The sequence below is a fragment of the Capsicum annuum genome, chromosome 2, assembly GCF_002878395.1.
Source record: "Capsicum annuum cultivar UCD-10X-F1 chromosome 2, UCD10Xv1.1, whole genome shotgun sequence".
In the NCBI taxonomy this organism is placed as follows: Eukaryota; Viridiplantae; Streptophyta; class Magnoliopsida; order Solanales; family Solanaceae; genus Capsicum; species Capsicum annuum.
In genome coordinates, this window is record NC_061112.1 from 130561607 (window position 1) to 130572484 (window position 10878).

Below are 10878 nucleotides of genomic sequence, written 5' to 3' on the forward strand. Positions count from 1 at the left end.
TTCTTAAAATTATGCTTCTTGTTGTAGAGATTATATTGCATGTTGATAGAGCTTTATGATTTATGATTATGACATACAGAATTCCGTCTTCAAGCCTTGCGCTAGTATCCTCAGATTTCGACTTTTCAGGAGCTTTCAATGATTTTCGAAAGCGAATAAATTTATATTCACCTACCTTCCTTTCTCCACTTACTATTATATTGCCAAATATATCTACTTCAATCTTCACCTCCTCCCTTTTGAACCCTTCTAACCAATTTAAATAGCAAGAATTAAAAAAATAAAAAAAATCAACCTCATAATTGATAAGCTAATTTCAATAACTACTGCAGATAATAGCAATAATTGAATGAATAATTTATGCAAACATGTTACTCTGACTTGAAAGTTTGTCAATTGCTCAATGAATGATTAGTTGAAGAGGCAGATTTTTACGAAACCAAAATGTTCTATGATGAAGTATGTATACCGGTGGATCAATAAGAAGATAATGATTTTCCATATCCTCGATCCAGCCATAGGAAGGTTCAATATCTTCATAGTCTGAATTGACTGAACTTGTCCAATTAGTCCCTCCTCTGTGATCCCCATAATGTGCCAGTTAATATTTTATACTCTTTTCAATTAATTTGTTGTTACAAGTTTTCATTGTCCTTTTGTATTCCAATAATAAAATTATCATTTATGTTCACCTTATAATTACCCTTTCTAATTGCACAATAAAGACCAACATTGATACATATATTAAAACAATTTAGATTTTTTACTACAATAAAAGAAATTAAAATAGATGAAAAAAGCCAAAAAAAAAAGGAGAAAAAAGAAAAATGAGAATGGAGGTCATTGAGAGGTGCCACATCAACAGCCTCTAATGTCTCCTTTAGATATATATACATATATATAGAGAGAGAGATTATCATACCTTACAATAGTGATGTTTAGTTACTATATTTAACCATACACCACATAATGATCGGTAATTAATTGCGTTAATTAAGGTAGAGAAAGATAGTATCTGATTTCTCTTTCCATAAATATAGGCAAATCTGTTTTATCATACATTGCAGCAATGTATAAGGGTCTATCTAATGTATAAGTATATTTTACAAATTAGAGAGAGAGAAAGTCTAAAGGAATTATATGTAAATACTTTCACTATAAAACGGATTTATGTGGTTTATACTAAATATAAATGTGTGAATCCACACTCAAAAGTATTTTCAGGAGGAAAAATTACATAAAAACACAAATTTAAGAGGTATAAATATATAAAATTCCTTATCTTTTAAAATATTTCATAAAATTTCGAATTTATCATTTTCCTCTTGATACATATTAAATTAGATACTCGTGCCCGTGCAAAGCACGGACATTTAGGCAACACTAATGTACAAAAGAGATTCAACTTGGGGAAAGATTATTTCCTACTTGTTTTAGTTGTTTAGCATAGGAGTAAAGAAAAGAAATGTAGTACAATAAATCGATGTTAACATAATATATACATTCAGTGTGGAACAAAATTGAGTTTTCTGGACTGATCCAACAAATACAAAAGTGATTATATAAATGGTTAAAAATCTAATTAGATTGTTGCAACTGCAGTTGGCGGCACGTCTTTCGTTTGGACATTCCTGAAAAAGTACATGATGCATGTCTCATTTGAAAGTTTTAAATATATAAGTTGATGAGACGTACGTCGATTTAGAAATCTTTATTGCACCATAAATTACCGAAATACCCGTGGTAGTCATTTAATAAGGATAAAAAGATATTTATAAAAAATTACTACCATGTATAATTCAATTACAAAGGTCTAAATAAAAATATTATTAAAATAATACGTGAGGACAAAACTAATAAATATTAGAAAAAATCAAAATGCATGTGTAACCATTTAATTGCACCATAAAAATGAGGACAAAACTAATAAATATAAGAAAAAATAATATGCATGTATAACCATTTTATTGCACCATAAAATTACCGAAATACCCTTGGAGTATAAAAGATAAGTAATTTAATAAGGAACGAAAAAATATTTATATTTATGAGAAAATTATCCCCTATAGTATTATTAGATTTAAAATAACAAATTTTAGCAACACTTTTAGATAATTACAGTGATAACAATTTACTTACAAGTTATAGCAACTTGTTAAAAGAGATATCTTTTTAAGTATATTTTCATAAATCGTTTTAAATTATTTAATTTAAAATTAGTTCCTTATTTAGAGGATTGTAATCAATATTTTCCTGAAATTTTGTATTGATAATTATGGTAAATATATGTTACTTATTTTTTATTTAAAATACTACACACTCTTACTTATCAGATAAATTTATTGGAAGATTACGTGTAAATCAACTCTCTCTCTCTCTCTTTCTCTCTCTCTCCATTCTATAATACTCAACCTCACCTTCCTCTTTCTCCATTATAATACTCAACCTTTCAAAACTTTTTTGAAACTTGTGTCTCCATATAATATTCATATTTTCTTCTTGAAAATACAAGATTGTAAAAAGTGAGTTTCATATTGGGATCTCTTTCATATTATACTCATCTTCTTAGTTGAAAAATCTGAGTTTCATAGTTAACATTCATCTTCTATTCGAAAAAATAGTAAATTGATATATATATTTTTTTCATTCTCTATTGTGAATTATGTCTAAACCAAAATTTGATTTTACTCCTTCAGGTAGAAGTCCTAAAATAATTGAAAATAGTAGCCCCATTCAACTTTCTAAACCTTCGTTTGATTTAGGTTGTTTCACTCTTTCTCGTCTATCGAAGTGTCAAAAAAAATTGTTGAAATTGGGTCTTACAACAAGAATCAAAATCAGCGCACACAAAACAACGTGCTTACAACAAATCTAGCAGTGCACACGAAACGTGTTTAGTTGTTTCGTGTATGAATTCTTTATAAAATCAGTATGAAATAAGTATAATGATTGCAGAAGTTGGTATAGAAATCGACTTTCACCAAATATTATACGTTATTATTTATTTTAGTGTATAAAATAAATATACAAACTTGTATTTTTTGAATTATTTCATGTCTGAAACCTGTATAACATCAATATTACATTCAAGATTTATAAAATAGATTCTTACATATTATATTTATATGGAATGAGTATAATGTGATTGTGATATTCAATTAAGAAGATATACTTAAGATTATAAATTGAATGGAATCAGTTTATAAAGTGTTTTCTTACATGTTACATCTGTATGAATAGATATCTAAATTAATATTTATGGATTGCAATATTAAAGTTAGGTAATACCAATTTATATACTCATTCCATACACTATGTGCTTATCTCTTTGAATCAAGATTCTATCATCTACTTTTGTATTAAATTAAGATTTAATAAAGAATGTCATCTTTCATACTGAAAAAAATAATCACGATTTGTAAAGAAAAATTGCAGTAAATCGGGTTGACACAAACTTAATTAATATCCAATTCATTCAACGATGTGAAGTACAAAACAATTGTTAAATGAACATAACACCAAATAAAAAACTACTTAAATACAAAAACTACACTTTGTTCATATCAATAATCATAAAAAGACAACAATAATAATCACCAAAAAAATATTAAAATACAATATTCATGTCTATGTATGCAACTTTTCAATTCATTAAAATACAATATTCATGTCCACTATTTGCATGGGAGATAGTGGATGAACTTTGGACAAAGTAAAGTGGATAAGGAGAATTTCGAAACAAAGCTTCCTCTTCAGAATCCATTCTATAGTTTGCCATTGATGTTTTGAGATGAATTTCGAATAAGGAAAATGGGAGAAGAAGATAAGTGGAAATATGATTTTAGTGACATATGGAAGTGTGTTTGGATGGTATTTTGAGAATAGAATTCTTTGAATTATACGTTTAAGATCTTCATTAATTATATGAAAATTGTTTAATGAGATATTTAAGGTGATAAAAATATCTGACAATAACCGACATCTTTTTTGGGTTAAAAGAATCTTTTTTCATATATATAATTGGTATTTTTTTATTTATTAAAAGGGAAAAAATATTTTTATTTTATTATTTATTTATAAGATTTGCTATAACTTGATAAAATGAAAGTTATGCTATAAGTTGTAATTTTCTATCTAAGGAATGTTATATACGTTTTTTTCCTATAAAAAATAACTACCATGTATAATTCAATTACAGAGGTCTAAATAAAAATATTATTAAAATAATAAATGAGAAAAAAACTAATAAATATAAGAAAAAAATAATACGCATGTTTAATCATTTTATTGCACCATAAAAATGAGGACCAAAATTAATAAATATAAAAGAAAAAGCAATATGCATGTGTAACCATTTTACTGCACCATAAAATTATAAAAATACCCTTGATAGTCATTTAATAAGGAATAAAAAGATATTTATACATAAATAGTAGCATGTATAATTGAATTACAAAGACCTAAATAAAAATATTACTAAAATAATACATGAGGACAAAACTAATAAATATATATATAAAAAAATATGCATGTGTAACCATTTTATTACATCATAAAAATGAGGAAAAAACTAATAAATATAAGAAAGAAATAATATGCGTATGTAACGATTTTATTGCACAATAAAAATAAGGGCAAAACTAAAAAATATAAGGAAAAATCCATATGTATGTATAACTATTTTATTTACTACTATATATAAGTAAAGGTTGGAGTGACTAAAATTACCGAACTACCTTTGATAGTCACCCCAATCTCCACTTATATATAGTAGTAAAGTAAAGTAATAATAATAATAATAATAATATACTATAATAATAATAGTAGTAGTGGTAATAATAAAAAATAATAATAATAATTGTAAAAATAAATAATAATAATAATAATATATAGTAATAATTACTTATAAATGAAAGACTGATGTACTACACAAAAAGACAAAATAGTAATACCACCTATTCTTCATTCTTCATTTATATATAAGAGTAATATTGAAGGAAGAAAGATTATATCTTACGATATAATAGTAATAAGTTACTTACTTAAGCGCAACGTGCTTGAGGGAATAACTACACAATTCATTCCCAACATCTCTTCTTTTCTCATTATTTACATATCCAAACAATCGTCACTCAACATTATCCCATTTTCTTCTTAAATTCAACAAGAATTGTGATGGAATCGTATGCAACTGGTCTAACATCATAAAACACAAACAATTTACCTAAGATCATAGTCTAAAAATCTTTAGCTTAAAATTCTATCTAGTGTCAAAATTTCCATAGCAGAGCATGGTTCTACTCAAATGTTTACATACAAAACTCAGGAAAGACTTTCAATAAGAGTAAAAGTACTTTTTCCCGACGTCACTTTAACTTAACATCAAATACAATTACAGGAACATTCTACTTATACTTTCTCTTTAAATCAACTTTCATATTCATGGAACTTCAAGATGCTCACTTGTGTGTTACTTGGGAACACCAGTAGAACTCTTAGAATCATTTAGGTTAGCACCACCCACAATTCCATCGACTTCCAAGAATCTACTTAAATGCCTATCATCCAGATTTTGCTGAAATTTTGTAATGAAAAAAGTAAGTTAAAAAAAAACAAATACATAATGAACATAAATTGATCTTAGAAATCAAAGATGAGCTCACCGATAGACAGTCTCTGTATTTCTTCCACTCTATAACACACTCTTCTTTATCCCACTCCCCCTTCAAGAATTTGTCAGAATACCACCTGCAGAAAAACCCCATCATCAATCTCGGGATTCAAGGTTTTAGGTAAATAACAAGTGTTTTCCTTGTACCAATATACTTGCTATGTATATTTATTTGTCTTATGATAAGTCATCAATTTGATGACTTGCTAGCACCTTTTAAGCCTAAATTATCATGCTTTTCTATTGATTTGATGGTACTCTCTTACTTAATGCTCATTTATGTAGGTAAAAGTAAAAAAGGAAGATGGACAAGTCATTCAAGTCAACAAGAGGCCAAATGTGAAGGAAAAGAGTCATCCGCTTTGAAGCTGCTACCCATCTGCTCTCCATCCGCTCAAGCAGATCAAGAGCACTGTGGCAATTTAGTAATTTTGTCAAATGTGGAAGTGGGGCCTAAAAAAGGGTTTCTAGCTCATTTCCCAAGACCTATTCTCAATTGAATTCACTCTTAGCATTTTTCAACGTCAAGATAATGCTCTAAAATTGAAGTAATTGGCACTATAAACACATGCAAACTAATTCCCCCACTTTACATTTATGTTTGTTTTATTCACATTATGGTCACCTTTTAGCAACTATCAACACTCTTGAGTTTTGAATTCCATGCTTTCACTCCTTGTGGATTCGGTCCCAACCTAAGTTGGGTTATTGTATTGACAACAATCGCTTACACCCATTCAAGAGTGTAATTTGAGCGTTATCGTCTTATTTTGACTTGACATGGAATTTAAGAAAGTAAAAAACTTTTGAATTTGGCACTCAATTAAAAATGTCTAATGTCTAAAATATTCTTTATTCTTATAGTGTTAAACATGTCAGTAGATAGTTGAAATTAAATAGTTGCTAAAAAAGAAAAGAGGGATTTTTATTTAAACGGACTAAAAAATAAAGTAGGAAAAAAATGGAGGGAGCTTTCAATAATCTAAAGAAAATTATCTGTTCTTGACTCGCAACAAAAATTAGACAAAAGGGGTAAAGAAAGTTTGATTCTTTGACCTGTTGAAGCAATTATGGTAAGCCTCTCTGAGTTGAGCGCAAGGCGAAGTAGATAGCGAAGGTGAATTTTTCTTCTCCTTGAAGATTCCCATGTATATGGCCTTACTACAAATCCATGAATCTGCACAGAAACCGAACACTTAAAAGTTTAGTATTTCATTTTTAATATTGTATTTCCAGCAATTTCGAGTTTTAGGCGTGTGGGGGAATTTACAAACTACTTTTAGGGCAACTATTTAAAATGTAGCCAACACTACAAAATAATTAAAAAATAACCACCTGAAACAGTTCAAACTCTAACTATTTGGTTAAGAAAATGATTTGATTCATCAAGTTAGTGCATCGTATATCCCACAATAATGATCGTGTTGAAAGGAAAGATAAGAAGTTGGTAAATATGAATACTCCCATGCTATTACATGTTAAATTACTCTTGAACTTGAGGGTGGAATCAATCGATTTGATAACGAATTTCATGACAGCACAAAAGCAGAAAAAATGCCTATCGTGTTCAGTTAAATCAAAGGAAAAAAATTACATTAAGCAGTGAAATCAGAAAACAATGCACATTACACTTTGATTCTTGAAGAAAGACACCATAAATTAAAATAAAGTGGATCTCTTTTAACTCATTATTAAAAAGGAGGGTAAACAGTTGCGGGGCAGCCACAGCATGGGGCACTAAAGCTCCCACTATGCATAGGTCCGAGGAAGGACCAGACCACAAGGGTGTATTGTGGTACTATATTAAATTTTCGGAGCAAGTCAAAGATGTGGTGATTGAGCTTTTTCTTATAGTAGAAATCATTCACTCGCTCCTTTAATACATGTAAAAACACAAACTTTATCACTCCTTAGAGGACATGTTGAATTTTAGCTCATTAAGAAAAATTGAAAATGGTGAACAAGAGATACATATATGCATTTTCACAAACGATTAATGTGCACTGCTTCAATTGATTAGTTTATGTGTCAACACTACACAGCTATGCTACCCTCCAAAATCAACAAATTGATACAATCAGGAAAAATTATGTGTTAAGGAAGCAAACTAAATAACAAATAGATACGAACAAACACATAAGACACACATGCAACTATCCATTAATAATCAATATAATGAGACATGAAATAACCCAATAAACCACCTGAAAATTTCTGAATGCTGGAGAATCGACGAGGGCAGTTTTCTTGTTTGCCTTGTTCTGCCATTGAAAAATCAAAAAGGAAGTCTTTAGGAAATTTTTCAGAGATCAACTAAGTCTGCTTTGCCAAATAGGATATGGACAGATAATGGTGTTTTACTGAGTTGCCTTAATTGAATCCCCAAGAGAAGATTATGGCGATTCTCTTGCATGACTGTTACTCAGTAGAAGCTATAAGACACACGAAGAGGAAAATGGAGAAAGGAAAAATCTAAGAAGACATGTCTACGTAGTATAGCAAATAGCAAGGATAACATGTGTTTGCCGTCCAAGGTTAAAAGATAGTTTGCTATTAGCCATAAGGCAATATTTATTTACAAATATAGCCTTTGTCATACTGAGAGGTTCATGCAATCTTTAGATTTTCAGGCAGAGCTACTAATATTCAAAAAAGAAACGATTCTACAATCTCCTTATTCCTCTACAAAATATCATACCTTGACGAGTAGATAAGAATATTTTTCCATTTGGGCATATCATTAGACATTTTGTCCTGGACTCAATGTATAGCAAAACCATCACCCAAATTACATCTCAGTAACGCAAAAGGAGAAGTTAACAGATACAATAACTGCTCATTTATCAAAATTAGCAGCGTTAGGAACCTTATTAAGAGCTTTTCCACCTTACTCATTATAGTCGTAAATTGCTTCTCAGAGATTAATTCAAGATGTTCTTTGAATGATTTCCTCTCATAGACACATGTAGTCCTTAGTGCTATAGACACACGTCAAATACGAACCCAGCTGCTAATGCATGTATTTGACGTAGTTGACATATGGAAAATACATTACATAAGTTGAAGCTAATGTACCTGTTATTGGCTATACAACAATTCACGAAAATATGGTAAAGGTTTTACCTTTTTCTGTACGTGGTGCACTATTTTGAGTGGTGTATGAGAAATCTAACAATGTTGCCAGAACATGATGTATTAATGAAATCCCCAATACAGTTGATAAACTGCGTGTACACCTGAAATAAATGACCACAATAAGGTCTAGCTCAAAATAGAGATTCTTGAAGGATCAGATTTTACATGAAAACGAAAAAAGTAGAATTTCTTTCAATAAGTAGGTCCTCTTGAACCGAGGCAAAAACATAATTAACTTTTGGCATCTAGAGTACAACAACAACATCATATCCAGTGTAGTATAGTCCCACAAATTGAAGAAAATATTGAACTGACAGAAATTATACAATCCATTCTAAAATTGAAACAGAAATATCAAAATACCCAAATTGACAGAAATTAGTTAAGAGTGTACTGTGGTAAGAAAAACAAAGCAAGCACAATATCATGTAACCAGCCCTAAAGGAAAATTTGAGAAGAAAGTAGAACGAACCTCGGAATTTTTTGATAGTCTCCTTTGAAAGTAGAAATTTATTTGAAAGTATTTGAGGTACACACAGGTTGTTGTAGCAGGCAAAGGGGTTGGGAAGACGTAGGAGGTCTGCTGGGCCTGCCAATTTCGGCCCAAATCAATTGATTCGAGGGAATACTTAAAATTTACTAAAAATTACGCAAATACACAACTTATGTTTTCAATATTATAAAAAATCTTAATTCCTTAAACATATTACAAAAATTCCAACACATATACACAGAATGATATGTATATGTCGGCTATAATATGTATATTAATAAGGAGAGAGAGTAAAATAATTAAAAAAGTGGGAGAAAGTGTAATTACTTCCAAAAAAAATGGTATTTATGTTATTTATACTAAAATTTACCTTCTGCTTTAAAATAGTAATTAGTTAAATATACCCATCATCATATTTTGGGATTAAATTTATTGTCGTTGTTATACTTTGACGCTAAATTTATCATCTACTTTAAAAATTTATCTAAATATATGTTTTGTCATATTTTAAGCCCAAATTTACCCTCGATGTCTATATTGAGGTCAAGTTTAACCTCATTATTAAAAAAAAAATTCACATGTACCCTTCGTTTAATAGAAAAACTCAAATTAATACTAAATGCTTCATTTTTAAAAGATAAAACACACCTTAATCTAATTCATCTGATTCGACTCAAGAAACAAAAATACACAAATAAATATACCCCTTTCAGTTTTGTTGGTCAAATTTTTTCAATGAGATTAACTCGTTGAATATTTTTCAGTTATAGCTCATGAAAAAAAATAGTCAGCATCAATTCAGACACAATGTAATATACCCCTATCAGTGTTCATAGTTCCGTATCAATGCAGAGCTCGTGAAAAATAGAACTTGACGTCAAATGCAATATATTAGACTCACTAGATATTTCTCTGATTGATTGAGTTAAGAGGTTTCCCTATTTGTCAATCATGATATCTCTTTATTCATGTGTCTTTATATGTAATTTAAATCCACACAAATTTTTCATCATATTATTTGCTCAAAAAAACTATTCACTAACTCTAGAATCTAAATGCACATAGAGTTGTCTATCAAAATTTGAAATCTGAATATAACTGAATAGAAGCAGAGTTTGTAATAGAATTTTTTTTTTCTAGTTTCATGCTTCTATGCTATCCTATTCCGTTTTACTTTTTATTCATTTGTAGATAACCTGCCACGTTGCACATTGAAAGAAAAATATTTTTGTTTGTTGGAAAAATCCGACCAACTGAACCAAAGGAGGGGTATATTTTTTATTGGTCGAATCCACCAAATTAGTTTAAAGTGTGATTTATTTTGAAAATATGAATAATTTAACATTGATTGCACTTTTCTGTTAATGAAAAGTATTGGTGAAAAATTTCTTAATAATGAGGATATATGACTCAAAGTGTGACATTGAAAGTACATTTAGTCAATTTTTTAAAATAGGGAGATAAATTTGGCCTCAAAATATGACAACGAGGATAAATTTAATCTTAAAGTGTCACGAATGATCAATTCAGCTAATTTTTCAAATTAAAAAGATAAATTTGGTCATTTTTCTTTTATTTA

At 29.1% G+C, this 10878-nt stretch overlaps 1 protein-coding gene across 1 annotated transcript; it reads right to left on the reverse strand.

Annotated features, from left to right (window-relative positions):
• Nucleotides 1–5233: 5233 nt before the first annotated feature.
• On the reverse strand, nucleotides 5234–9404 carry LOC107859442 (uncharacterized protein At4g33100). The gene is made up of 6 exons (XM_016704460.2): nucleotides 9279–9404; nucleotides 8795–8907; nucleotides 7876–7932; nucleotides 6728–6848; nucleotides 5664–5748; nucleotides 5234–5575 (listed from the first exon to the last, which is right to left on the reverse strand). The coding sequence occupies exons 4-6, from the start codon at nucleotides 6817–6819 to the stop codon at nucleotides 5471–5473; spliced, it is 282 nt and encodes a 93-aa protein (XP_016559946.1). The 5' UTR covers nucleotides 6820–6848; nucleotides 7876–7932; nucleotides 8795–8907; nucleotides 9279–9404; the 3' UTR covers nucleotides 5234–5470.
• Nucleotides 9405–10878: the final 1474 nt, after the last annotated feature.

Excerpts from the sequence above, each read along its gene's own strand:
- LOC107859442 (XM_016704460.2), bottom strand. The coding sequence starts at position 6,819 with ATGGGAATCTTCAAGGAGAAGAAAAATTCACCTTCGCTATCTACTTCG. Across the intron at positions 5,749-6,727 it reads TACCATAATTGCTTCAACAG|GTGGTATTCTGACAAATTCT; the intron begins GTCAAAGAATCA and ends GTTTTTCTGCAG. Across the intron at positions 5,576-5,663 it reads AATACAGAGACTGTCTATCG|CAAAATCTGGATGATAGGCA; the intron begins GTGAGCTCATCT and ends ACAAAATTTCAG.